This window comes from Daphnia pulicaria, chromosome 2, assembly GCF_021234035.1.
Source record: "Daphnia pulicaria isolate SC F1-1A chromosome 2, SC_F0-13Bv2, whole genome shotgun sequence".
NCBI lineage: Eukaryota > Metazoa > Arthropoda > Branchiopoda > Diplostraca > Daphniidae > Daphnia > Daphnia pulicaria.
In genome coordinates, this window is record NC_060914.1 from 2,387,484 (window position 1) to 2,415,177 (window position 27,694).

Genomic DNA, 27,694 nt, shown 5'->3' on the forward strand with positions numbered 1-27,694 from the left:
CGATACAGGAGAATAAGACCAGCACGTCTCTTTCTCTTTTCTTCCCCAATAATAATCAGCAATAACACGCGCATGAAATCGCTATTCGACCGTCGTGTGAAAGTATCTTGGGGGAATGGGAAATCCTTGACAGTAAAAGGGCGAAACGTGTTTTTACGGCCCCATTATCTGATAAACAATAAAAAAGGAAAAGAAGAGAAATAATAAATACCAGATCTCACATACGTGCTAGAGACAGAATCCATCTATCATTTTTTCGTGTTTGCTACCAATTATTAGTGATTTTTAAATAACTTAAAATTTCTTAATGTTTCCTTAAACTTTAAAAGCTCTGAAAGAAAAACAGTGAAACAAAGAAACAACAGATAATTTGCTAAATAATAAATAATTTGGCAACGTTTAAAATTTAAAATTCAAATTCAGCCACCAGGGGGACTTCAGCTGTATTAGTATTACAACAGCACAAGGAAAAAACCGTTAGAAAGTTCCTCGTACTTATGCCGGATAAACGTCGTCAATCAGAGCTCAAGAATCTTAGTTGAAATTTCGTAAAATTTTAACTTTTTTCTACTTAAGAACTGTTTTCTTCTTATTTCAACACGGTAAGCCTCTATTTTCTATTTATTTAGTACAATTACTAACCTAGTTTGGGTAAAATTGGTAGAAGAATCAAGTTCATTTCCCAGCATTTTGAAGACTGCTTCCATCTTACTGGGATTTGTTCCTACTGAATGTTTGTTTCTTCTAACGACAACAAGGTAAACCTTTTTTTCCCCTAATTTTGTATAAAAATAACTTGGTTTTTGTAAACATTTTTAGGAGAATCAAGTACATTTCCCACGGTATTTGAAGACTGCTTCCAATTGATCTTCCATCTAGCTGGCATTTGTTTTATCATTCCATCAAATTAGCAGGTATTTATCACATGAAATTCTTCCTTATATGTGTACTAAAATTTTAAATTTCTCAGAACAGTACTGACTACAGAGGGTCTGACCAACCCAAAGCACAGTAGACCATGGGTTCTAAAAGGCAACTTGAATTACGCATCAATCCTAAACCTGAGGAACATGGTAATGCCTCTAAGAAGATGAAGTTGGATTTTCTTCAGGAAGTCAAAATTCTTAACCTCGTTAAGTTGAAGGATTCACCAAGGTTATGAAAGATAAAATTCAAGAACCCGATACCTCGACTTCACCAAACAAACTTGATACAGAACAGCAGATAGAAGAATTGGAGTTGAATGGTTGTGCAAATGTATTCTATGGGAATGACTCAACCCAAGAATATGGCTGGACATGCTGGCAGAAAGCCATCAAACTGCGAGAAACCAACAACATTCCTAAAACTATCTTAGTACAATCTGCAAAGGAAAAAGTTGCTTTCAAGAACCGTTCAGAATTACAAACCTTAAAAGAATTTGGAAGAAATTTTTGGTGATAGCCGACGAAGATGGAAGATTCAGGCGTTCTTAATCGCCCAACGTATTTCGAAGAAAAATGGATGGTTTCCGAATGAATTTTCTGTATTCATCTGTACCAGTTTGCTCTTCGTAATTGGAAGAAACGGCAAGTGACTCGTCACAGTGCTATTGCCATGTCGCTTTACCTGTTTGAATTGAGTATTCATATCAAATCGAAATCCGTAAAGCTCGAAGAAATCTCAGAAGTGATTATTCTTATTCTCGAACGGTTGTCGTCGATTGCAAAATCGGAAGCTGAAAATAAAGGATTGGAGAAACTACTAGAAAACAACATTATAGACAATGGGAACGAGCGGATTAATCAACTAACAAGCCTGTTGGTGAAAGTATGCACGTCGTACCAAGGAAAACCCAACGAGTTCGACGAGAAAACAGCGTTAGAAGATATCATGACACTCGTTCTCGAGAATCCGAACGTGCATTTATGCCAACTGCTAGGGAAAATGTTCGTTCGTTATCTGGAATCGCTGCTGAAGTAGCTTGAAGGTATCAAATCCTTTGTAAATGTTTTTCCTTTGCAAAAAATCTTCAGTTCCAAATAATTCAAACAGGTAAAGCGACATTCCAATAGCACTGTGAAGAGTCACTTGACGTTTCTTCCAATTACGAAGACCAAACTGGTATAGATTGAATACAGAAAATTCACTCGGAAACCATCCATTTTTCTTGGAAATACGTTGGGCGATTAGGAACGCCTGAATCTTCCATCTTCGTCGGCTATCACCAAAAATTTCTTCCAAATTCTTTTAAGGTTTGTAATTCTGAACGGTTCTTGAAAGCAACTTTTTCCTTTGCAGATTGTACTAGGATAGTTTTAGGAATGTTGTTGGTTTCTCGCAGTTTGATGGCTTTCTGCCAGCATGTCCAGCCATATTCTTGGGTTGAGTCATTCCCATAGAATACATTTGCACAACCATTCAACTCCAATTCTTCTATCTGCTGTTCTGTATCAAGTTTGTTTGGTGAAGTCGAGGTATCGGGTTCTTGAATTTTATCTTTCATAACCTTGGTGAATCCTTCAACTTAACGAGGTTAAGAATTTTGACTTCCTGAAGAAAATCCAACTTCATCTTCTTAGAGGCATTACCATGTTCCTCAGGTTTAGGATTGATGCGTAATTCAAGTTGCCTTTTAGAACCCATGGTCTACTGTGCTTTCAGTTGTTCAATCTCTCTTTGGTGTATAAGAAATAAATATTAGAAACAGACAAAACCGGATACAATTTTAACATTCGATCATTTGATCACTTCCCTTGATTTCTCTTCAGCATATCAAGTAAAAGTTCGCTATTATGCTCCTATTCCTATGTAAATGTTTTTTTCTATGACGCTTCAGTCTATGGCTTAATTGCAATATGTTTTGTTTCGATACTGCTAAAATTGAATTGTTTTTCTGTTTGGCGTACCTACATTATTTTTTCCGAAATTTGTCGTATTGTTAGTTGTCTTTCGTTGGAGCAAATAACAACCTTTGCTTGTGGAAAATAAAACGAGTTAATAACTTATTATCTGCTTTTACGTCCCAATTTTCTAATAAACAATAAAACTAGGAAAATAAACGAAATAATAAATAACTGATCTCACAGACGTCCTATTGAACAGTCTTATATATGGCCGGGCTTTTTTGTTTTAATTCAAAGCCAAATATTAACATTCTTTTACACTGGCTTCTAAGTTCTAACTTATTTTGTTATACTTTGAGCGGTTTAAATTTAGGGGAAAGGGGTCGATTTAATTTCAATCGATATCTTAAACTTGCTGGCTAATTAGAATATTGGTGTCGCCTGCTGTTGTATTGTTTGAAAGTTTCAGAACGTGTCTGCACGACAAAGGGAGCAACAAATAAATTACAAAAATGTGATCGTCGTGTGAACTCTGGTGTCGCAGCTCTCCATGCTCTTCACTCCGTGTTGTTTAGCTGGTAAATATAACTGAGAATAATAATGGAGTGATTACGGAAGCTTTAATATAAGAGTTTAACCTGTTTTTGAAATGTTAGTTCATTGGGTCATTTATCATGTAATAAGTCCCCTTTCAATGCATGGCAGTTTGTTTGCACTGTGTAATATTTTCCTATATGTGCAGATTCAAGGGCTGAGCCAGCCATCATAACAACAAGATATTCAAGTTTTTCTCGTGTTGGCTCTGTCATCAGCAAGAATCTCAGTATCATCACTTATGTAATAACTTTCATTACTTTTATTAAGCTGTAACCTGCTAGACATTTTTTGGTGCATGACTTCACATAAATGCAGTGTGTGAAAATGCACTGTCTCATTTTAAACTTTTCTCTACTTGCTTCTTGTTTCTCTCAATATTTCTTCGTAAACCTTTTATATTCTTATTTAGATAAACAACATCCCGTTTGATTGCAGAAACTTCCGATGATCGAGTTACGGACCTCTTTTTCCCCTTTCTAAAAAATTTCCTCGTGTACACCCATCTGAGTGGACGCCCTTTTTTTGTCCTGCCTGGTGTAACATTCAACTATTCTGCATTTCCCAGGCTTAAAGGTAGGCAAAAATCTTACCTCTTTTTCTTGTTGACTATTTGGTGGCGATGATTACGAATCGTTAGAAGGTATACGGAGTACGATTATTGCTGAGCTAGGTGGTTGACTAGAACGGTTTTTCTCTTGCCATTTTCGTTTGCTGAGTCAGGGTTCTTTAAACGACTTGTTTGAACTAATGTAGATCAAGGCTAGTTTTGCACCTCACAACTTTGTCTGTTAAGCAAACAATTAAATTAAAAATTTTTTAACTTGAAACACTTCAAGCAAAGTGCAACAAGCCAAAATTTTTTACCAAGAGGTGTACCTACCGCCAAACCGGCACCTCATCTTTCTTCCTGTCACATATAATTGGGTAAAGTTGTCGGAATTCTTTAACGCTACAATGTTTTGATTGCAGTTCAGAAAGTAGTTGAAGTTTTGATGGAGGAGATTATTTGATTGATATTTATATTTTTAAATATGATTCAAAATACGTTAAAAGACAAAAAGACAAATGACACATTTTTGGTTGCGTGAAATAAATACAGAGGCAAATTTCGTCCACATTGGAAAGGGATTTTTGTCATGTACGCTAATTGTTTTGATTTTGATTGATTATTGCGCCGATTCAATTGTTACCGAGGCATTGAGCGTATTAGTGATCAGATCGTGAGCGCATTTCACGGTAGTGTAGGTTTTTTGAAAATGTTGACGGTCTTCTCAGTTGAACCAATTCCTTTGTCGAACCATCTTTTACCGTCCCAACACCACCGCTTGTTGCAGATCAAATCGGGAGCCGTAGTGGTCCAAGTTTGTTTCCAGTACTTGGTAGGAGCAGAAGTTGTTGTTGTGGGTCGAGTAGTAATGGGCATGGGTGGTTTGACAGTTGTCGGTGGTGGTGGTGGTGGAGGCCTGACAGGAGCAGGGGCTGGAACTGGAGGCCGGACAGGAGTAGGAGCTGGAAGTGGAGGCCTGACAGGAGCAGGGGCTGGAACTGAAGGCCGGACAGGAGCAGGAGGTGGAACTTGAGGCCGGGCAGGAGCAGGGGCTGGAACTGGAGGCCGGGTAGGAGCAGGGGCTGGAACTGGAGGCCGGACAGGAGCAGGGGCTGGAACTGGAGGCCGGACAGGAGCAGGGGCTGGAACTGGAGGCCTCACAGGAGCGGGAGGTGGAACTGGAGGCCGGACAGGAGCGGGAGGTGGAACTGGAGGCCGGACAGGAGCAGGTGCTGGAACTGGAGGCCGGACAGGAGCGGGAGGTGGAACTGGAGGCCGGACAGGAGCGGGAGGTGGAACTGGAGGCCGGACAGGAATTGATTGAGGTGCTGGAAACGGTCGTGGATAGACAGGAACTGAAGGAGGAGCTGGAAGTGGTTGCGGATAGACAGGAACGGAAGCGGGAGGTCTTACAGGAGGTGGTTGTGGTGGCCTGGGTGGAGTTGGCGATGGATAAGGGGCCAAAACAGGAGGCCGAACAGGAACCGGAGGGGATTGCGGAGGCCGGACGGGAATTGGCGAAGGGTACGGAGGCATAACAGGACGCTGAATGGGAACCGGAGGTGGTAGGGGAGGTTTTACAGGGGTTTGTGGTGGCATCTGAGGCCGAGGTGAAGCAACAGGCACTGGCTGGACAGCAGGTTTCATCGTTGTTTGAACAGGGGGTTTAGTAGTGATCCGTTTTGGGATACCGCCAGTGTAGTCACAATCAACCCAAACCCAAGCCGGCTGATTGCCTTTTCTCGTCTTTTGCGTATCACTTTTGATCAGACATTTTCCCGGTCCTCTGTTCTTAAAGTATCCGTCCACTTTCAACGGTTTTTGAGTGGTGGTAGGCCGTTTAGTAGTACTAACTATGATCGGGTTGCCGCCATTGTAGATGCAATCCACCCAATTCCAGCTGTCCTTTTTATTTTCATCCGGTACCCGGCATTTACCGATATCGACATTCTTTTTCCGATGGCCATTGGCAGATGCCAAAAACGCCATCAACACCAAACCGTGAAACAAAACGACCTATCGATTAAAGAAAATGTTGAACAATTTTTTTGATCGAAATGTGAAAATTGACTTTAATATTTGCATAATATCTTACCGAATATTTCATGACGTATTTGCACTATTTGCCTAATCGGTTGAAAGTGCTGCAATGCTGGAAGACGATAGCAATGTGTCGATAACGATGTCGACTTGCGACTATTTATACCCACAGAAATGGAAACGCTGTTTTTTTATGAACGGGCTCATCGTTTGTTACCATTCTCGTAACGTGATCGCCAAGGTTATCGATTGACTGACACTCGTCGTTGATGTTTCGCTTTCGCTCTCGATTTCTTTGCCTCTGTATTCCGTCGACCCTGTTGTATACACTGATATGACATTTCCGCTGGATCGCGTGAACTCCGGCAAGAATGAGACCGACTTTTGTTGTCCGCAAACTTGTTGACATGACGCAAGATGAAATTGGATTCTTGAAGACGTTGACAATGGCTCGAGCCAACAGCCAGAGACTCTGGTTGTTGTGTATCGTCAAGGTTACCAAGGGTTGGAATGACGCAAGCGTTGTTATTTAATAGGCTTCAGTTTCCCGGTAGCTTTCTCTATTCGGAATAGACCGTGCCGGAATTACGCGCTAAAAATTCAATTGAAATTCAAATTGGATTTTACTCGCGCGTATTACAGCCAGCGAGAATTCGTGTTCAGCGTAAATTCGTAGATGGTCAAAATGCGTCTTGTCAAGAGTTTATTTCTTGTTGCCGGAATAGTATAAGGGTTACAGTTATAATCTCGGTAGAATCCTTATAAGGACTAGCTGTTTTGCTCTGTGTCGAAATGCTTTGAATAATTCTAAATTCCAAAATTGCCAAGCCCTTCTTTAATACGCGTTCTTTTATACAGCCTAGCGTATGCCCTGCCCCCATCTACTTTTGTATAGTACGCAGTGATTCTCAAATGTATTAAGTGAATAGATGCAAATGCAAAATAGAGCCCTTCTTGGTAGATTATGATTCTCAGTCTATAGTTTACCGTTGTGGCGCTTTGACGATGCGTTTGAGCCGCCACATAAAAAGAAAATATTCTGAAACGTCAGGACAAAAAAGAAGTAATCAGACGAATAGAAAATGCTATTGAGAAATTTCATAACTTGTTTAATCGACGTAATTTGGGAGCCAGCTCCTTTTGAGTCCGACCAAAAAAAGGGGAGGTATTACTATTTAAGGTTTTCAATTTCTTGATTAAAATAGTGCAGCTTTAAAACTCTGCGATGAGATACGTATTGACGTTGTTATACTAATTCCGTTTAAAAATAAAATAGCAGAACGAAGAGAGAACAGGTTGCGGTTATTGATTGGTCGATGAAAGTAAATCTGGACTAGTGACTGGCTCTGTGTGCTGGGAATCGTTGCCCGGCAGCTGGTACTGAGGGTCATTGATGCGGCGGAATCGTTGATTGATCCAGGCGAACTGGGAGGCGCAGTAGGTTTTCGCCTTGACGACGGGATTGTACACAAAAGTGTCCTCGTCGTTGGATAAGTCGAATAATTTCAGGTCCCACCTGTCGCTGAGTTGCCGGTCGACGTCCATCACGTACTGGAAGTGCGACTCTGTGAAACTCGATCGATCAGGGCACAGGTTGACGCCCACGGACAGATGTTTAATGCGATCCAGCTGATTCCGCTCCGTCAGATCCGCCAGAATTTGCCACTCGCTCTGCCCACTGCCCAACCGTATCATCATGTAATCAATGGCTGTCGCATTGTGCTGGCTCATATTCTTGTGCTGGTGCTGGACGAATTTCCCCACATTTTCGTTTTCGCCGAGACGGAAGATGTGGATGTGACGACTTTGGTTTCGTGCTGGAGTGAACTCTTCTTCCGGCGAATCGGGACGAGCTAATAACAAAGAGTAAACTTGACATCCCATTTTCTCGGCAGTTTCCTCCAACGACCAGTCGCTCTTTAGCGTTTTGATGACGTAGAACAAACAGTTGTTTTCCTCGATTCTATGAATTATAAGAAACAACAGTTGACTTGACGATCAATTATTTACAAATTAATTTGCTTGAATTGTTACTGGAATCCTGGATCGGTGCAAATGAGCTGAGGATATGAATTGAGTTCAATTCCTTGCGGGTCGCCAACGTTGAGAAGATCGATGTTGTGGCAAACTTCCAGTGGCTCTCGCTTGAACAAATCAAAGGCCGTTTGGACAGTCGTGATATTACCCGTGTACTCGACACCTTGGTAAATGTTGGAGATCGACTTGTACAGGAAAACAATCAAGAATGCCAGCACCAGCGGCAACAGGCACAGGCGTTTAAAGGCCGATCTCGATAATTTGAGAGCCATATGCTTTTGAAATCAAAATTCACAATTAGTTCACGACATTCACAAAGTTTTAGTCAAGAGCAGCTACTTTCGCTGCTTTCACATTTTCTCAACTCCTAACGGAATGGCATTTTTTGGGGGTTCAATTTTAAACCGTTTTTATCATTTGGCCTCTCGCAATGTAAGATTAGGGCGGGTAGATTACAGATAAGAAATGGTGTGTCATGCTGAGATAAGTATCACCGACTTGTATAACGTTTGAGTAAACTCACGGTCCTCCCACCTTGCAATCGATGATGAGCCAATCGATTTTCTTATTCCCACTCGGCGTCACTTCCGTCAAAATTCCAGACGTTAAATTCACCTTTCAGCGTCGGGTTTTGATCGATGGCGTTTCATTGATAAATCCTTTTCGAATGTCTGCAAATGGTTGGAAATTATGGGTGCCAATAAGAAATCCATTGAAAAAATATTTCCCATTCACAATTGAACGCGGCCAATAATGTCTAGTCGAGAAAATGTGGCGCATAGGCACGCAATCGATTGAATTCCCTCATGGCCGACTTTCTTTCTCTTTTCTTCTTTTGTTGCTGCTGCGGATTGGAGTGATATGAAACAGCCATTCCACTGCGAGTATTTCACATGTCACCGTTACGTACCAAACTTTATTTGATTGCCTGCCAATTCTTTTGAAAGGGAAAAGACCTGAGCTGTCACGTCTGTAATCTCTCGGCTTATGTAGGTCGGCCGGATGGCTGATGATTTAAAGCGAATGTTACATACTTGACAGTTGAACAATCTCCCGACTTCTGCCACTGCTATCAAAATAGTACCTCTGCTGATTACATTGAACCCGAGCGAGCTTTCTCCTTTTCCTCCAGCATCGAACGGCTGTCCAATTAGAACTAACGTTAGATCTATGATTTGGAATTTCCTCTATAGGCTCCCTCTAGCAGCAGCTGCTGAATGCGGAGAATGCTGAAGAAGGTCTATTGAACTGGACAGATATCGGTTTAAATTCAAGTCCCGTTGAATGCGGGAGCAGCACGTGTGTCCTCGAACGCGCAGATAGAAAGTCCCTTGGAAAACATAAAAAAAGCCCAATGCTTTAGATGATGCGCGCGTGTATACGGCGAGCAGAGCCGTCATTATCTATTCCATAAATTTCCTCATCTGGATGAAATATTGGACGTGCCTTATCACCCGGTCGACCAAGATGCGCAACGCTTCAATCCTTTTCGTCACGGAATGATGAGCATTCAAAAAAATAAGTTAGGGCTTTTCTCGAAATAGAGAGAGAACTTTGAATCTTCTTTTCACTTCAATCGATCGGCCAAATTTGGACAGATTATTAAATGACGTGCCGGTTTGTTTCTAAACACGCAATAAGACGAATCGTGGTGAAAAATCACGATGGATTTCGACTCTGCAAAAAAAAAAAAAAAAAAAAGGCGAGGTCGTTTGACTCATTGCCTTCATCATTTTTTGGTTTTCTAAAAAAGAAATAACCTTAGGTGCCAGCTGGATGAATGCCCTGTTAGATAAGGAAATGCGAACTTTCCATTTTTAAATTTATAATCATATTCTCCAGGGAATAATTTGCGCGCGCATGCATATTATTAGCATTTATGTTTATGGATTCACGGTAACGACAACAACACAATTTCAGACTGTATGGCAGCAGCATATAAACATGCACAGCAATTTATAGCTGCAACATTCAATCGAGTTAACTTTTGGTAGATACATTTTTTTTAACAGCAAAAAACAAACAGGAAAATAACTGGGTTATAGTGGCGATTAATTACTCTTCCTGAATTGAGCCAGAGAAACAGGTGGAGCAATCTCTGTTGGGATACCGGACCGGATCGAATGCTCCGTAAATGTCTGTCAAAAAAGTGTAAATGAATTAAGTTTTTTTTTTTTAAATAATTACTCAAGATTGAATAAGATTTACCTTGGCAACATTTCCCGTCGAATTGACTGCAAATGTCGCCCGTGTACGAATCCGACTGTAATAGCTTTCCTGTGCATTCCAATCTGTACATTGAACCGGAGAAACAGTTGGAGCAGTGCTCCTCCCGCGGGAATTGATGCGGATCAAAGACCCCAGGGCCATTGCCAACTTTTTTTTTTTTGGTTTTGTTTTGTTTGTAGTAGTAGTCAAACTATTCAGTTATTCTGGGTTTCTATCATAATATATTGAACGCGTGATTTATTTTATTTACTTACACAATTCGGGAATCATGCGCTGGTCGCAGCATCGCCCACCTGACTGGATGCATTTTGAAGCCGTTACGTCGTTCAAGTCGACAACGTTACTTTCTTCTTCGTCATGTCGCTCACGACTTCGCAAAACATTACCCGTGCATTGAACTGTGATTCTGGTATCGTAGCAACCGTGGCATCTGTCCAACGGTCCCATGTAACTCGGATCGTTGTTGGCTATAACGTTTCGTATTTTTCTTAGTTTAAATTTAAATTTTTGAATCGATAGGTGGTCCTTACCGAAGCCCCATTCTGGGCTGAAGTTGCAGCAATCCCCTCCACTCTTCATGCACTGATCGGCCGTTATGTAATTATCGGGACTGAATGATCCCAGGGTATCGAGCCGCTTGCCACGACACAGACTTGGCCTAGCGCGGAAGTTGGGACCCAAACTTACGGCCGACACTGGGTGGCTGCCCATGGCAATTAATCCCGCTTCTGCTTTGATAACAGGATATCTTAACAACAGGCCGTAAAGCAGCGGTCGGTTATAATCTGTTCGGTAGATGAGCCCAACAATTTTCAAACATCTGTCGTTTCTAATTTAATCGATTCAGTTAAAATCAAATTACCTCCGTTCAGCATTTTCTTGACCGAAACCGCGCCACTCGGATCAATAATGATGATAGCGACGATCAGCGTGATTAACAGCCATCCCGATCGATTCTAATTAAAATTTAACCAGTAAATGTGTTAGGTTTTCCGTTGGCAAACTAACGACAATTTGAAAAACAAACGAAAAACCTTTGATTGAAGTATTGGCACGCGACGCATTATATTCACTGATGAAGATCGGCTGCAACTGACTAGTAATAACTGCGGAACTTGACTATATCCAAGGGCCAAAATTGAGGCAAGTGGTTAGCGTGTCGTTTCTCAGCCACACACGAGTTTAATAAGCCAAACGTGTCTCTCGTGTGTGTGTGCCGTTTGGAAGAGAACCTCCGGTTTTTCAGGTCGTGTTATTTGGTTTACTTCAAACGACCCAATTTGGTGTTCCAATTTTCGCAATTATAAACTTGATAAATAACGGGTTGTCAGATTTCCGACGATGAAAAATATCAGCGGTGAAAAGATACACCCTGATGCCAGACTAATTCAGGGTGTAATTATTTATTTTGTTGGAAGTAGGCTACACGTAATCCACGACGCAAAGATGGCGCTCTCCAAGCATGACTTGATTTTGATTATTAGTTATTTTACATTTCTAATTTATACGGGTTTTGAATTTGAACATTGTGGGAAAATATAATTAGATTACAGATAACCAAAGATTTTGTGTAAAATTAATAAACTTGGGCCAATAACAAGGTGGAAATGGGAGTGAGTAGCCAGTGCGAATGCTTATTCAATCCTCTAAGGTTATAAGAGGCAAGTGGCGCAAGTTACATAATAAAAGCCTTCAGCAATTGAAAGCGCAAAGATGAATACCTTTTTGAAAAGCCAAGCTGAGCGCGCGAAGAGAGCCCTTGGTGCAGGTTTCTTCAATAAACCAAAGCCAGCGCAAGAAGTAGCAGCCCAACGTGCCTCAACCGAATCAAAATTGAATGACCAAATCATACCTGAAGCTGAGACTAAACCAGACGAAAAGATAACATCCGTGGGGGTTAGCCAACTTTTCAAAAGCTTTCAAAGCAAATTACCGAATTCAAAAAATGGAGCTGGTGTGGATTCACCTCAATTTTTGCCAACTCAATCGACTCAACAACCCGAAGATAAAACTGAGGAATCCAATCAAAAGACAAGCAAACTCACATATTTCCAAGCGCAGTTCAAGAAATATGTTTGCAGTTTCAAGTCCCAGATTTACAGCGGGCAAAATCAGACACTCATGTCCGAAGCGGAAGAGGCAAAGGCCATCATGTTTGCCATACAACTATTCATTTGCTTGACGCAATTTTTGGCTCCTGCCCTCCGAGAATTTCTGGCGACTAAAAAGCTGCTTCCAAGAAACTCGACTATAGATGGCTATAAATACCTAAAAACTATGCTGAAAATGTCCAAACAAAACGCCAACTTTCTTTCGCCAGGTGGGGGCAAAGGACTGGATTTGCAATATGTTCAGACAGCTTTTAATGGTCGGAATGCTGTTTGTCATGGAGTCTTACCTGACATTTTAGCCGAATGGCATAAATTTTTGCACTCTTGGATTGAACTTTGTTATCTCATCAACGCACCAGAGGCTGCCAAGGCAATCAAATTGGTGCATGATAGACTAATTGCCGAAGAAGAACAGAATAACCCGAAAAGCCCTCCTGTTCCGGTTACTGTAACGATCGAAAATTTGCCTGTACCCGATCCGCAGCAGGATGATCAGGACGAACCTGTCACTCCGACAGGTTAGGTCCAAACTTGAAGCTCAACACAACAACTCAAACAAAAATTCCTCAATTTTCTCTTTTGAATTTCTCCTTTTCACTCGAATCAAGTCGCCATGTCGACACATAATAAACAAGTTCAATGACACCATTTCTCGTTATGTATTGTGCACTCATAATTTTAAGAAGCGTAACAATGTTTTAATTCGAACATTCTCGTTTATTCTGGGACTCTGGGTAACACGTAGGAAAACATTTATTTACATAAAAAAAAGATACGCCAATTTTGAAGTATAAAATATAAGGCCGACGAAAAGCTCTCGTTTTCTTAATTTGTGAAGGGCAAAAACCGGAAAGGAAACCAAAATGGGACACCACATGGGATAAAACAATTTCTCAGTTAGCAAAAATGGCCATGGAATGGTTAATATCGTGCAGAATGTCCAAGCCATTCGGTGAAGATGGTTTCCATTTTTTGGCGTTGAGCAGGGGAAGCCACGTTAACGGTTGGAATAATTTTTTTAGGACGGAAGAAGCGAACAAACCTCTTCATCTCGCTGAAGCCCGAGTGTTCGCTGTAAGGTACGCCGTGAATGAAAATGGAGTTGTAGTAAGATTTCGGTGAAATGGCGTCTAGACCTTTGGCAGCCATCTTCGCGTCGTACTCCCATCCGGTCGGATTGAGCGCCAGGATGTGCGTAAACGATCCGCTGAGGCTGTCCAAATAATTTTTCAAATTTGCCGGTTTGACATCACCCATATTCACAACGTGAACGCTCGCTTCCAGAGGACTGGTCGCTAAACGACTGGAAATCTTGGAATCGTCCAGACAGTTTAAGATTCTCCGCTTCTCAGTTGGAGCCCAAACTTTGCTGTTCAATTCCTCGGCGGCCATCATGAAGACCTTTTCTTTTCCGATCGTGTAAGTCCCGCAGATGACCAACAGCTTTTGGTATTTTAATGCGTATCGGCGGACTAGTCGCCGGATGTAAGAGAGCACCTCCTCCTGGGCGGGTAATTCGTAATGTTCGTCGCAGTAGGTGGTGTCCAAATAAAGCTCGTCGATGGGCCGCTGCTTGAGTTCATACAGACGTTCCATACTGGGATGAGCGCGGAAATCTCCAACGTGCAGAACGACTTTTCCCGTCGGGAACCGGAACAGAAACATGACGGAACCTGTTAGCACGCAAACAATAGATAAAACGGTTAAAAGAAATCTCGCAAAAGTTCAATGACTTGTTTGTTACCTGGGCAATGATTGGCATCAATAAGAATGACTTCGATGCTCTCGATTACTCTCGACTCGTTCAACGGAAGCACTCGCACTATCCCAGGCTTGAGTTTGATTTTCAAGTTGATCAAGTTGGCCGTCACTTGGCTGCAATAAAGTGGTTTGTCCAGCCATTTCCCCAGTCCGCGATAGTGATCGTAATGATAGTGGCTAAGAAAGTAAGAAGACACTCCCGCTACGTTGCCATAAGAGAAAGCATCAATGGCGAAACCGGTGCCAGGTATCCTTTTGTAAAACGGGCATTTTCGTGACTCCATACTCGGACCGGCTTCGGTAGCCTGCTGTTTTGGAAACCCTCGTTGAAACGATCCCTTGGCTGATTTTTGGCTTTCCACTTTTTTCATTTCACGCTGAAGGTTATTCGCCGTACCTCTCATATTCATACGAGACATCAAGTAAGACCACTGTTCTTTGGCATTCGATAGTAGATTGGAAGGTGCATCTTCTTCTTCTTCTTCAACTGGTGTCGCTCCCACTTCATCGGTGTCAATTTTATCCACGTCGAATTGGTTGGTATTAGTTAATGTGACATTCAACTCGCTGATGGCGGTGTTGTTTTGTACTTGTGCGATATTCACTACTGTAGTAATCTTTGCCGGCGTGCTGCCGCACGGAGTGAAAAAAGCAGTGATGGCTGATTGCTTTCCACTGCTGGAAGATGGCTTGTTCACAGTTGATTGCTTTTCCTTTCTTGGAGTGACCATTTCGCGAGATTGAATGCTTCGTGGAGTTGATGTGCTAGGGTTTAATATTATATTATCCTGGAGTTCAGGTTTATTTCGTGATTCAATTTTTTCTTCTTCGTGATTCTTGGTGGGCTCTTCTTTTGAAAAAGTTGGTCCTGGATCATCAGTCCAGAGAGGATCGAACGCTGACACCGGCAGAGGTTGAGTATCCGAGTCACTGCTGTTATTGTTGGCCGTTTCTATTTCACAAGAGTCAACCCAATGTTGAATGAAGTCCTCTTTGGTCGAGCTGTTCACCGTAAAAGTACTCAGATGCAAGGATGGACCCTCGTAGCTCTGTTTAGCCTCGTCGATTGGTTCAGCAACTGGTGTGATTTCCGCTTTATCAGTCTCGTCAACAGAGTTTTCTTGTGGGATTCCTAGGGATATCACGGTAGAAGCCGCACTCTCGATGCTTGGACTACTTTCGATATGAACATAAGCAGTGAAGTGAGCTGGGCTTGGGTTTTGGCAATGTTTTCCAATGCGACACTTGATGGGAGACTGCAAAATTGAAGAAGTTGCAGGGACAACTTTATGGATGGGTCGTACAGTCAGTGATGAATCTTGACAAGGTTTCTTACAATCTGATCTTCTGATAATTTTTTTCACATTTTGGCTGGGTGGTATGCTGCTGTCATCAGATGATGGGCTAGAATAATCAAGATCTGCTCTTAACCTCTTGAGTTTCATTTTTGATGATGAATCTGGAGAGCTATCATGTCTGTTAAAATCTGGACTTGATGTTCCATTTTGATGGAGTGATGAGCTCTCAGCGACACAAGAGTTATTACTTTTTTTCAAAAACAAAGTACCAGCCTGCCTCTTTTTTTGTGACAAGGAAAGTTTCCCTGTTTTCTTTTGTGACTTGTTGGATAGAAATGACGAACATGTTGGGGCAATTGATTCATCACAGCCTGGCAAAAGAGATGGTCTTCTTAACCCTGCACGTGGGTCAAACAACTCCTCATCACTTTCACTGCTGAACATGTTGTCTCTAACTGTATATTTCAAAAATATAATAGGCAGACTAAATTAGAGAACATATAAATACAAATTTACCTTGTTGTTTTAGGTAGTAAGTAACTGAAGATAAAGTCAGGATTTTTTGTTTGACATAAGTTTACACAGATCTTTACGTGTAAAAGGCAACAGCCGGTATGGAGAATTTTAATCGGCGAATATACGTAATCAACAGAATGCGCTCTCAAGTACAGAGATAAGTTATCATTTTTTGAAAATGGTGAGCAAACTTTATAGATTTTGTAAACATCACTTCGCGCAATTTCATAGCAGACGCCACTGGCCTGCAACCCCCCCCCCCCCTTTCCCTTTGAAAATGATCCGCTCAATCTTTCCAATTCAATTTGTGGTTTTCAAATCACTGATTTTATCTTGTATGTTTGTTTTATTTTTTTTTTTAAGATTTCTAACATCATCGAATATGTAAACTGAATCGAGATAGATCCATATCGTGTCATTTTAAGAGCATTTGATTTTGCAACGTTGTTTCTAGAGCCGTCTGCACCCTGCAGTCTTCACGTCAGTTTTTGAAAGCAAAAGCAAATAGCTCTACTAGACAAGTTGGTTTAAATTTCTGTCAGTTTTTGTTTGTAACAGATTTGTAGCTGCTATACATTAAACATGAACAATTCACGCCAGTTTGGGGGTAGTCCGTATAGCAACAATAACTCGGAAATTATGTGCCGGATTTGTCATGAGGTAATTTAAATGCATGTGGTTTTAGGTCCCTTGAAAAATAGTAATGTCTTATTGGGTTCAATTTAGGGAGAGAGCAAAGAAGAACTCTTTTCTTTCTGCAAATGCTCTGGAACTGTTGCTATGGCTCACAGGTCTTGTCTAGAGAAATGGCTGTCAACTGCCAACTCGTCAGCTTGTGAAATATGTAAATTCAATTTTCAAACCTCACGAAGGCCAAGACCCATCCTTGATGTAACATCAATTTGAATAACAATCTCTCTATTTTTAAAAGGCTAAACTTTTTTCTTAGTGGTTTCGTAACACAGAGTCATCTCAAGACACAAATAATTTGATTGGAGACTTGGTGTGCTTCATTGTTCTCAGTCCTCTTACAATTGTCTCCTGTTACCTCTGTGTGGTTGGGGCTTCCCATTATATGGTGAAGAGAGGTGTCAGTTGGGAAGCATCAGGCTTGATTGTTCTTTCAGTGATCCTTGCCACTGTCTACTGTGTCTGGCTTGGAGCCACCATCAGGTAAAAAAAAAGGAAGAAAATATTTTGTCCTAAGATAGTAATTAAAGATTAATCGTTCTTTTTTAGACATCACGTTCGCACAATGAAAAAATGGCAAGAGAGTCACCAGTCTGTTGAATTGATTTCAGTCAGGACCACAATGATTAATTTGGAAGAAAACAACAATGACTGCCCTCCAATCAACCTTCAGCAGTCAATGTAGCAGGGACATATTTTTAAAATTGAAGAATGTACCTCATGCATAATCTCTTTAATACCCTGCAAGCCAAATCGTTTCGTCTCACTCAAACTGCCTTACAACCTTGCCCAAATTTTAATTACATTTTATTGTGGTAATAATATTATGCCAGATGTTTGTACAAATATTATGTTCCCTTGATTTTCAGTTGTGTTCCTGTCAATACTCTAAAACAAGTTACAGGTCACTATTTGTTTATTTTGTATTGATAAAACAAAAGATATACACGCGTTCCTCCAGAGATTAAAAGATCGAAGTGCCAACTTAAAAGCAAATATTATATTAAGCAAAATATTAATTTCGAAAGTTGTTACAATTTCCCAAACTTGAGACAGTGCACGATTACAATAGTACGTAAGCCTTTCTAGCGTTAATATAGTAAACCTTAAGACGATCCAAATTCACGCATCCATCTATCGTATTTCTCTAAATCGTCAGCAGAAACACTTTTGTTGCACTTCTCGACTGCCGCCATAAAGTCTTCCATGGTTACGGGAAGATCGAGTTCTTCTTTGGCGAGTTGACGAATCTGATCTGGTCGAAGACCAGCAATTCTTCTTCTCATGGACATCATCGAAGCATCTCTGTGGAATCGCCAAAGAAAAAATTATTTTTTCACTCTCAGGGTTAGCCAAAACGTTATTTTTACCTGCAAACGTTGGTGATGTCAGCACCAGAGTACCCATCCAGCAATTCAGATATAGCATCCAGATCTACACCGTCCTCTGCAACTTTGACTTCGCGAAGATTGATATGCAGCAGTGCCAACCTTCCTTCCCCTAGATACAGGTAAAAAACGAACATGCAATATTGTAATGTACGTAATTTTATACAATGCAATTTGCGTATTACGTGTAGGGAGTGGTATGTAAATTCGTTTTTCAAGTCGCCTTCGCAGAGCTTCGTCAATATCCCATGGAAAGTTGGTGGCAGCCAAAACCATCACCACTTTACTTGGGTCGTCGCTTTGTGAACTAATGCCATCCATCTGGACTAAAAGTTCCGACTTGACACGACGTGATGCTTCGTGTTCTGATTCTGAGCCACGTCTCGAGCACATTGAATCAATCTCGTCGACAAAAATCGTGCTGGGAGCATAGAATCGTGCCATTTCAAAGAGCAGACGTACAAGTTTCTCCGATTCTCCACGATACTTTGAAGTCAAAGTGGACGAAGATACATTGAAGAAAGTGGTTCCACACTCGGTGGCGACAGCTTTCGCTAACATTGTTTTTCCAGTACCTGGAGGGCCGACCATTAAAACACCCTTCCAGGGCCGTCGTATACCCTGTAAGAAGCATTGGTTTACTTAAAATGTCCTAACCACCCAAACAGGGAAAGTATGTGAAATCACCTTGAAAAATTCGGGCATCCACATTGGCAAAACGACTGCTTCTTCAAGAAGACGCTTAGCCTCAGCTAAATCAGCGATATCGGCCCAGTGGACATTCGGGTCCTTTTGTACAATGTCTCTCTCTAACAATCAACAGCAATTTCATTAAATCGGTCACAAATTGTCGATAGGCAAACAAGCTTCAACTTACCCAGCATGTCAACCAAGTCTTTGTCATAGCCAGATCCATCGAATCTCCGTTCTTGATTCTCTTCTTCTACAAGTTTCTCGTCTTTATTTTCCTCTGATTTGGTCTCCTTTCCTTTGGCTGGTGCAGATTTGCTAGAGCCACTTGCTTTGTCATCTTTGTCTCTAGCTCTGGAGAAACGAGATTCAAGAGGTTTCTTGCCTCCCGCCGCAGTGGCTCCGGATGGTGGCTTTCCCCCACGACTTGGAGGTGGTTTGGGAGCAGATGGGTCGGATTTTTTGTTGGGCGGCCGAGGTCGAACCGGTGGTGGTGGCCTACATGAATAAATATATTAAGCAAACGATCAAGAATACGAATTGGTAAATGAAATACCTATGCTCCACCGGAGTTGGAGAAGGCCAAACATCAGGGTCTCTTGGCTGAGGAGAACCCCACACATCTGGATCATGGTTTGACTCTTCATATGGAATGTTTCTTGCAGGTCCAATTGGACGATCAGTGTGATTGTCAGATTTGAATGAGTTTAGAGTGCCTTGGATACTCCTGAGTTGTTCAAATTCATAAGCAAGTTGTTGTTGGGCCTGAAAATGTCAAAAACCCTTCAGTTATGTCTCTTTGAATAAAAAGTATCTGTTCTTTTCTTACACTCTGCCATCTTCCCTTGTTAGTAGGATCATTGATGGTAGGCAAAAGGCGGTGAATTTGCTGCACAACTCCCTGGTAGTAAACACCTGCAGTTTCGTAGTTACCTAGAAGTGCTGCTTCACGTGCAAGTTTGGTGTTTTCACAGATCTCTGCTACTGAAGTAGACATGATATTTTGCATCACCTATAAAAGACAAAGGCATGTTTGAAATGAGATACCCAATGATAGCAAACTAAACAGCAATCATGTTCAACAGAGGCAAGATGATAAGGGTGTGTAAGGGATAGAGAAGCTAATAAGAAAATCCTTATCTACATCACCAAATTCAACATATGGAATGTAAAAAAAATTTAATCTATAGAATACCAATTGACACTAGACAGCAGTTACCTTTTGGAACGTCAGAGCATTAAAAAGAGATGTTTTAAAAATTAAGGGTTCCAGGTTTGCATGGAGCAGATTTTGCTGCCCAGCTCAAGTAATCGGCACTGGTCAGCAAGTCTATCTTTTTTTCTGAACGTACCCAGACTTTTCGGAAAGAATCAAAACGAAATCTCCACTCCAAATTAGGATTCCTAGATACACTGCCTTAGGGCTTTACATCGGGGGTGAAATGACTGATTCACAAACTCTCAAAATCTCGCAACGAAAACCAAATAAAATTTCATCATAGATGAAAATCTATTCTATCCATTAGAATCAACCTATATTTTTCAAAAAAGTAAATAAACTAATCTACGAGCTGTCAAAAGTTTTCTAGTTTGCGTGCAAGAAAAAAAAAACATTTTTTTACTCATCTGGCAACGTTCTCTAGGCTATTTCTTTGGGAAACGGCTTTAGTTTATTGTGCCTTTTCTTTCAATCTCCATATATATATTTATTAAAAACCGTGCCTCGACCGTATTGCATCTCATTACAACCCCTTTGATTGAATCAAATTCGTGCATTATTTTCGAGGTATTGGGGTCTAGACTAACTTGTCCAGCTGTAACCTGTTGTTTGCGTGCAGTGTGTATGTGTGTGTATAGTGGCGTATGCCGAGTGAAAAGATGGCGGATATGTTGTGCGAAGGATGATGCCCTCTGTTTAACGTGATTCTAGTGCAAGTTAGAGACAGAACAATTGGAACTTGTATTGACAGCATAAGTGACTGAACTCTGGTGCATTACCCAGCTTGACAGAACTCCAACACTTTTTCAAGACAGCTGGAACCCGAGCAACAAACAATGGTAAATGGACCATCCACTTGCATTACCTTAATTGACACTTTTTTGACGTTGTTGAACTGGTCATGTAGATTGAAGTCTAGTCTGTACTTATCTCATTGTGTATTGACTGGCAGTGATTCACAGCTAAAGCCTTCGACTGCTAGCTCATGAATACATGTATTCATGGGGGCTGTGTGCCATGACATTGATTGTGCCGTAGCTTTTGATGGGAGAGGTGGAGAGCACTGGTTATAGGGAGTTGAACCCATTACCAAACTTCTCATCAGTGCAGACTCGCTGCTTTGAAATTGCCAATCATGAGTTTTTGAAAGTCTTGCCCGTCCAAATACTTTGCTCTGCCCCACTTTTTGTGAACACAGACCACTTGAAGAACATTTAGAATCTGCCAGACGCTGTAGTGTGTAGCCTTTTTCTCTCTCATCCTTTTTTTCCCATCAGCCTGAAAACATTCTGTGCACCAGGGAGTAGTGTCCCACCGACGATATTTCACCGGTGAGATGAGTAGGAGGAGGAGGTATATCTCTTTCCGGCTCGTGGCAGTTCATGAATGACGTGTCCTTGAAATCCCATCTATTTCCAACCGTTGGCTCCGTTTACGAGGCTGCCCAGTATGAGTAAGTGAGAGGAGGAAACTGGAAGTGGGAGTATATTCTTTTTCCTCCTATTTCGTCTTTCAAGGGATCTTTCGCCGAAGCCACTAAGACAAGAACAACACTGGCAACAGTTAGTCTCCAAATTGTCTTGGGGATTTTCGTTTCTCGTTGCTGCCCCAGTTGTTTTCGCAGAACCTTCCCTCACGCCATTCCGATATTGAATCAGAGCCTATACATTTTCGTCTGGAATACTTTGAACGACCAACTTTCTAATGACTCCCGTGAAGATGAGAAAAGAGGTGGAGGTACGAAACCGACAGTAAAGTACACGAAGAGGAGTGTAACGTTTTGTTACGGCTCATTGGGTACAAATCACTGGCCAAAGAGGAAGAAGAGGAGGTACTTTTTGGTTGGGATTCAAGAGAGAGAGAAAGGTGCTGACCTAGAAAGCGAAAGAAAAAGCCAGTCGTCGTAAGATGAAGGATTGTTGGAAAAAAGCCTTTTGGCTTCAGGTGTTTAAGGCGGGGAGATAGCAGAGAGAGAGAGAGAGAGAAATATATGCACCGGCGTCTTAAGAGCGGTATCCGATGCCAAACTCCAGCTGGTGTGCATCATCATCATCGCCCGTCCCAGGTGAAGTGGAACCTCCCCAGTTGGCCGCCAGCTTCCGAGCCGGCAAGTTGCTGCTGCCGGGCCACTAGGACTTTTTTTTTGCATTTCTGTTTTGCATCATCGAACCCCAAATATTGTTTTTTTTTGTTTCGTGAACACACAAACAACAAACACTTGCGAATCCTAGAGCTGCGTTTTGGGTTGGTTTTTTTGTGAGCCATCAGACGGAATGGCCTCGTCTCGTGATCTACTCTGCCAACGGATGCGGTGAGGATTTCGTGCTTCTGGATAAAGTGTTGATTTTGAGCTCAATTGAAGCAGTCAGAGAAATAACAAACCATCAGCACCATCATGTTTTTCTGTCCGGGTTCCATCGGCCTGTTGAACGATGACGATGAAAGCGACTGGGCGGATATTGACAATTTCTACAACCATCCGTCATCTTATCACGCATTCCACCATCATACTGGCGATCACGACAACAAATTCTCCAAGATGGGATCCCTCATGTTTGTGGTAGACGTTTGTTTGTTTCTCTGTTTGTTTATTTTCTCTGGCCCGGTTAGATTTTTGTTTTAACGGATTTGCTTGAGCAAACATTTGCGTCGGTTGCGGCCGATCCATCTCTGAGAAACAACAACGCCAAAATTTCTCTTTTTTTTTTTTTTTTTTTAGTGCGTGAGTGCCATTTTGTTTGTCTGGGCCCCGAGTTTCTCTGGGCAATATTGCCAATGAGTTAGAGAAATTCGCGATATCGTCTTTAACCGCAGATAGGACACGACTGGTGAAATCTCGGGGTGGAAGGAAAAAGGAAACAATGGCCGGCAATGTTATAGTTTTTTGTTGACAGTCCTGAAGAGCTTCTTGTTTTCGCTTTATCATTTTATTTTGTTTTTTTTAAAGAGGGGGGTTCCATTACCAACAATTTAAAGGCTGTTGCCTTGCAACCGTGACCAATCGCGATTTCTTTTAGGACAAGAAGAAGAAAAAATAGGAACAAGCAGAAGAAAACACGGTAGAATGTTAACGTCTTTTGTATCAAGTCTCCATTCATTAGATTATAAAAATTAAAAGGAGAAAAATATCTTTGATACGAGGAAGTTTTGAATTGAGGCTTGTTAGCCGGCCGAGATTCGACTCGCAGTCACTCGAGGTCATCATCGTTTTCTTCTTCGATCTTCTTCTTCTTCTCCTATTTTTTTCTCCTCTTTCCCAGGTTCTTTCTCTCATTTACCTGAATGGATTTAACGATCGAAACCCGTCTGTCGGTGGGTCATCCAAAAAGCTAAAGTCGTTGCGTTTCCTGCTCGCGTAGCCCCTTTGCTGTCCTATAATGTAAAAGGATTTTTGGCCTTTTTTAAAAAATATTTTGTAGCCGTATAGCCAGTCCCACGTTTTCTCATCTCCTAAAAGGAAAATTTCAGTAAAAATCGAGTTCCGTATGTTTATCAGTGGGGGGAAAAAAATATATGATTTCGCCTAATCTAGGTAAACCAAAATTTGATTCCAGTTTAAGCACGTGAACATTTTTTCGTTTGTGAGTCAGGAAAAGAGAATTAACAGTTGACATAGTGATTAGGGATCTGGTGGTAGTGGGTCTACCTAGTTTCATTTTTTTTTTTCAAACTTCTAAGCCTTTGCTTATTAGCTCGGAAGAAGAAATTTGTTTCCCACGTTTTTATCGAGAAGAGAAATTTAAGGAATTCGATCCAGTCGAATCAAGTTTGAAATGTTTGTTCGATTTTGTGTGGGGGGGGGAATTCGATTCGACCGGATCTCTGATGAGCAACAAATCAAGTTGACTTGGAAGTTTGTCAGGAAAAAGACTTTGACAAGCTGTCGTCTTGTTATTTAAATTAATTGAACGTGTGAGAGAAGGAAAGAGAGAGATCAAGTTGCGAACCAGGTTTGATAGCGACTTGCATTTAACTCGTCTGAAAAAGATTAAAGAGTCGAGTGAAGCATCGCAGTTGACGGGCGAAAAGGACACATTTTTTTGGGGGGGGGGGATAGAGGTGGGTCTGCCAAATTTAATTACTTGGCCACTGACGCCCCTTTACTAAATTTGAAAAAAAGAAAAAGAAAAATGGCAGTGCGAGTTGTTAAGAGAAAAAAAAAAGGGCGCAGGGGGGGACACGAAGCCCCACGGTAATCCGCTTGCCATTTTTCAAGCGAAAAGGGATGTTATACATTACGTGTGTATGTGTGTGTGTGTTCTCGCTCACGTTGATGCAAGGGCCTTAAGTGCCGTTAGAGGCCAGCGACGTCGTCGTCGTCGTTCGCTCTCTTCTATGTGTGTGTATTATGTCTGGTATTGTTGTCAAGCCGGGAACTTGTTAACGGTAGAATCATATGAGGATGATGATACGCATCCTTCACCGAGGCAAACTACTACTTCATTTTTTTGTTTGGTTTTCTTTTTTCTCTCTCTCTCGTGAAGGAGAAAGAAAAAAAAAGTTTCTGAACTATTGAAATTCTTCGCCTGACCCTTTTGCCTCGGTTGGGGGCCTCCACGCTAAAAGGAAGAAGATGAAATAGAAGCGTGCGAGCGACCTTTTTCTTCTTATTCCTCTAAGCACGACCCCCAAGTGAACACACACACACACACACACATGCGAACACACACACACACACACACATGCGAACACACACACACAAGACTCGTGAAGGGTTTTCCTTCTTCTTCTTCTCTCGGCGCAAAAAGAAACGATGAAGAATTGTATGGATAGAAAGAGAAATGCATAAACGGTCCCTCTGCGCGCGACTCCGGTTTGGAAAAACTCCAAAAACCAAAAAAGAAACAAAAATTGTTGGTTTGTTTTCTTCCATGTTTATTGCCTTGACTTGGTACTGGTTGCCTATGTGTGCTGCTGCGCCTATGTTTTTCCCTTCTTTTGTTTTCTTCTTCTTGGCCTCTTGTGTGACGTCGTTGCTTGCAAGTTATTTTGCACGGGCTTTTTGAACAACTTTTTTTTTTCGGCGGTATCATCATCGTTTTTGACTTAGTTGACTGTCTGGGACGTGAAAAAAGAAAGAAAGAAGCGACGACTTTCTCAGAGCTCCTTGCTCACTACTCTCTGCCGTGTGCTGTTTTCTTACCTCTCAATTAAGACGGGCGTGTGCCCGGCCTATTGCCAGTTGTATGTGCGCCGCCGTGGCGCTGCGTCATTATTCTTAAGGAGGAATTCTGTCTACGTATTTTTTCTTCCTATTCTATTTGATTTTCCTTTTTCTTTTTTTTTTTTACCGCAACTTTCCCTTCTTCATCATCATCATTATCATCTTATTCTTCCTTCTTTCTCGTGTCCAGCTGGTCCTTTTGGGGGGCTGGTGGAGATTGAAATCGATTTCAATGGTGCCCAACAACAATTGAAAGTTAGCCCTTTTCTTCTCTCCTAACTCAAAGTTATGGAGCTGAGGGAGTGACTGGGTAGGAGGAGGAAAAACAAAATTTTTTTTTCTTCCATACAGAGAAAGAGAGAAGAGAAAAAAAAAAAGATATTCGCGTGCCCGATGTTTTCTGCTCTTTCGTTTTGGTCGTCGCGTGATTCAAGCGTTCGTGCTGCCGCGGGTATTGCCATGGTTACGAGCCGTGCTGAATTGGCTGACTGGGGCCAAGACCTTTTTCCCTCTTTTCTTCTTCTTCTTCTTCTTCTTCTGCTGTCTGATGATGTGTGGTGCTAGTTTTATTATTATTTTGTTCCTTTTTTTTTTCTCTCGTCTTTTTGGCTATCTCTCCAGGCCACACAGTCGCCTTCTTTCTATACTTGCAGGTGGGGGTCTCTCTCCTTCTCTTGTGTAATTATCATCTGGCGGTGGGAAGTTTTGCTGCTGCTGCTGCTGTTGTTGCCCAGGAGGATAGAAAGTCTATATAGAGTCTAACATACAACAACAACAACGTCTACTACAAGGCTACTTCCACTATTTACTACTAGTAGTAGTACTCTGTGGCGTGTGTGTCGGTTATGACGGGCACACGTCACCGACACCGTCGCCTTCCTTTTTTTTTTATTCTTCTTCGCCATTTTCTCTCATTTGTCACACAATAGTCACCTGTGCAATTGTGACCGAGGAACTGTGTACGAATAAGGGGGGCGGCTGTGTTCTTGATTGCCATTCCATTTGTATTTAGTTAAAAAGAGGACGGCAGAATTCCCACGACAATGTGGTGAAGTGGTGGCCAGTGGGAGAAAATAAATTCGGGTGGGTGGGTGCTGTTGGGTGGTGAGGAGAAAATCGGAAATGAGACAAGGTGTATAGGAGAATGGGGTAGAAGAAGAACGAGGGAAGGCGTCGGTTGCTATTACCCGGTCCGGTAGTTCACGGTTGAGGTGGATTCAGGTAGCGATAGGAGCGACGGCGGAGGGCGGCAGGGTAAGGTGGGGGTGGTGGGTGGTGGGTGGTGGTCTCTGTGTGGGTCGGTGGCGGTTGGTTGGTTGGTTTTATGTATCGATAACGCAGCAAAAGGGAACGAACGAACGAACGAACGTCGCACTGCGTCGACAAAATTCCCAGAGCCGACCGAGTCCAGTTCCGATCCGACTCGACGATCGGACAGTCGGCCGCTCATTTACCGAGCGCCTCCCGTTGGAATCGCGCGCGCGCTCATCTCAGCCCAGGCTGTCGTCGTGTGTCGTTTTGGACAATTTCGTGACATTCCGATAAGTCCATTTGAGGAAAAGGAGAAGTACAAGCTCTTTAAAAGTAGATCAAAGATATCGCCCCCCCCTCTCAGACGGGACACTGAAAGTACACTCGAATCGATTGTTTGCGTGAGTTGTTGAAGAAATCCGACACGGATCGCCCTTAGTCTATTCACCCGCCGTCCGTCCGTCCAACTCCCTCGTCGGTGAACTTTCAGAGTGTGTCTCTTGTGTTTATTTGTGTGTGTGTGTGGATGTGGATGAGAACGGATTATGGATTACGTCTCGTCCATTGCGGCGCTCAATCGCGTCGTCCGTCATCTCAGCCAATCGCTAATGGTCGACAAGAGAATGGCCCTCAAGGTAGCAGTGAACTGGAGCCAGAGCCAACTTGTAAATGTGTTGATTTCCTAGAGTGTTTGTCTGTCATGTTTTGTTGTTGATTCGATGCGGGGGGAAACTCGGTAAATGACTGGCCGAATGGAGCAGAAGCTCGATCGATCCGGTCGTACTGGGGGTCAGTCGCTAGAGACCCCCCCTAGTCTGTCTCGATCCGTATGGCTTCACTAGCCAACACGGCCGATTGATTTGCCGGAATTCTTTTTTATTCTGATCAAAAAGCTTGACGGAAATGTCTTTTCTTCTTGTTTTGTTGTTGTTGGCCGCTTGTCATTTATTTGATTTGCTTGTCTTGTTAAATTTTTTTTTTTACGGCCGGATGGCTGATTCATTAAGCGATGGGTCGTTAGAGGGCGCCCGGTCGTTTCCGGTAGCGGGTGGTGTACTACATCGACAATAACAACAATGCAGGGGAGGGGTTATCCAGTCGTCGACGGAGAGAAAAGAAAGAAAGAAGGAAGAGAGTGTCAACTAAGAGCAGAGCCAGTTGATCCGATCGACTGATGACGACGGCTGATAATAATAATGTTCAATTGTACGCTAGTTGCCATGGCGCCGTTATTGTCAAAATTGTGTCGGGGTCCCAGCAAAAAATTAGAAAAAAAACAGCGACAACAATACGAAATTAGACGCTTGACGGAGGGGTTTGGGTTGCAGTCT

The 27,694-nt window shown here is 42.1% G+C and overlaps 7 protein-coding genes across 17 annotated transcripts in view; 3 read left to right on the forward strand and 4 right to left on the reverse strand.

The window, feature by feature from the left end:
- The first annotated feature begins 435 nt into the window (after window positions 1-435).
- LOC124327110 overlaps window positions 436-27,694 on the forward strand; it is a 271,197-nt gene continuing 243,938 nt past the window's right edge. For 2 of the 4 annotated variants that reach the window (XM_046785996.1, XM_046785997.1), the window contains exons 1-3: window positions 473-602; window positions 665-758; window positions 820-914. The gene's annotated coding sequence lies outside the window, so the exon portion shown is untranslated. Of the gene's footprint in view, window positions 603-664; window positions 759-819; window positions 915-970; window positions 1,970-2,034; window positions 2,988-27,694 lie in introns of those variants that run through there. The other 2 variants (XR_006915950.1, XR_006915951.1) reach the window with 2 other exon arrangements.
- On the reverse strand, window positions 4,431-9,519 carry LOC124327166 (vegetative cell wall protein gp1-like). The gene is made up of 3 exons (XM_046786094.1): window positions 8,044-9,519; window positions 6,065-7,972; window positions 4,431-5,985 (listed from the first exon to the last, which is right to left on the reverse strand). Exons 2-3 carry the CDS (start codon window positions 6,074-6,076, stop codon window positions 4,654-4,656), a joined length of 1,344 nt encoding a protein of 447 aa, XP_046642050.1. The 5' UTR covers window positions 6,077-7,972; window positions 8,044-9,519; the 3' UTR covers window positions 4,431-4,653.
- Window positions 9,912-11,456, reverse strand: LOC124327263. 2 transcript variants are annotated; one of them, XM_046786253.1, is made up of 6 exons: window positions 11,310-11,456; window positions 11,138-11,231; window positions 10,806-11,003; window positions 10,530-10,742; window positions 10,255-10,422; window positions 9,912-10,184 (listed from the first exon to the last, which is right to left on the reverse strand). In XM_046786253.1, exons 1-6 carry the CDS (start codon window positions 11,337-11,339, stop codon window positions 10,102-10,104), a joined length of 786 nt encoding a protein of 261 aa, XP_046642209.1. In that variant the 5' UTR covers window positions 11,340-11,456; the 3' UTR covers window positions 9,912-10,101. The 2 variants fall into 2 exon arrangements, with proteins under 2 accessions (XP_046642209.1, XP_046642208.1); XM_046786252.1 differs by having other exon boundaries at window positions 10,806-11,060.
- LOC124327028 (DNA cross-link repair 1A protein-like) lies at window positions 13,022-16,311 on the reverse strand. Of its 2 annotated transcripts, none has more exons than XM_046785833.1 (3): window positions 15,962-16,311; window positions 14,131-15,896; window positions 13,022-14,059 (listed from the first exon to the last, which is right to left on the reverse strand). In XM_046785833.1, exons 2-3 carry the CDS (start codon window positions 15,887-15,889, stop codon window positions 13,308-13,310), a joined length of 2,511 nt encoding a protein of 836 aa, XP_046641789.1. In that variant the 5' UTR covers window positions 15,890-15,896; window positions 15,962-16,311; the 3' UTR covers window positions 13,022-13,307. The 2 variants fall into 2 exon arrangements, with proteins under 2 accessions (XP_046641789.1, XP_046641791.1); XM_046785835.1 differs by having other exon boundaries at window positions 14,131-15,900.
- LOC124327307 (E3 ubiquitin-protein ligase MARCHF3-like) lies at window positions 16,411-17,621 on the forward strand. The gene is made up of 4 exons (XM_046786307.1): window positions 16,411-16,621; window positions 16,688-16,852; window positions 16,911-17,134; window positions 17,201-17,621. The coding sequence occupies exons 1-4, from the start codon at window positions 16,544-16,546 to the stop codon at window positions 17,334-17,336; spliced, it is 603 nt and encodes a 200-aa protein (XP_046642263.1). The 5' UTR covers window positions 16,411-16,543; the 3' UTR covers window positions 17,337-17,621.
- LOC124327103 (katanin p60 ATPase-containing subunit A-like 1) lies at window positions 17,637-20,275 on the reverse strand. 2 transcript variants are annotated; one of them, XM_046785979.1, is made up of 8 exons: window positions 20,082-20,275; window positions 19,559-19,741; window positions 19,286-19,494; window positions 18,917-19,227; window positions 18,727-18,848; window positions 18,225-18,660; window positions 18,022-18,151; window positions 17,637-17,956 (listed from the first exon to the last, which is right to left on the reverse strand). In XM_046785979.1, the coding sequence occupies exons 2-8, from the start codon at window positions 19,736-19,738 to the stop codon at window positions 17,758-17,760; spliced, it is 1,587 nt and encodes a 528-aa protein (XP_046641935.1). In that variant the 5' UTR covers window positions 19,739-19,741; window positions 20,082-20,275; the 3' UTR covers window positions 17,637-17,757. The 2 variants fall into 2 exon arrangements, with proteins under 2 accessions (XP_046641935.1, XP_046641934.1); XM_046785978.1 differs by having other exon boundaries at window positions 19,949-20,275.
- LOC124326982 (serine/threonine-protein kinase N2-like) overlaps window positions 20,362-27,694 on the forward strand; it is a 28,562-nt gene continuing 21,229 nt past the window's right edge. The window contains exon 1 of one of the 5 annotated variants that reach the window (XM_046785735.1): window positions 20,362-20,787. In XM_046785735.1, coding sequence (XP_046641691.1) covers window positions 20,785-20,787 — 3 coding nt within the window. In that variant the 5' untranslated portion in view covers window positions 20,362-20,784. Of the gene's footprint in view, window positions 20,788-22,045; window positions 22,509-26,544; window positions 27,029-27,694 lie in introns of those variants that run through there. The other 4 variants (XM_046785732.1, XM_046785736.1, XM_046785733.1 and 1 more) reach the window with 4 other exon arrangements.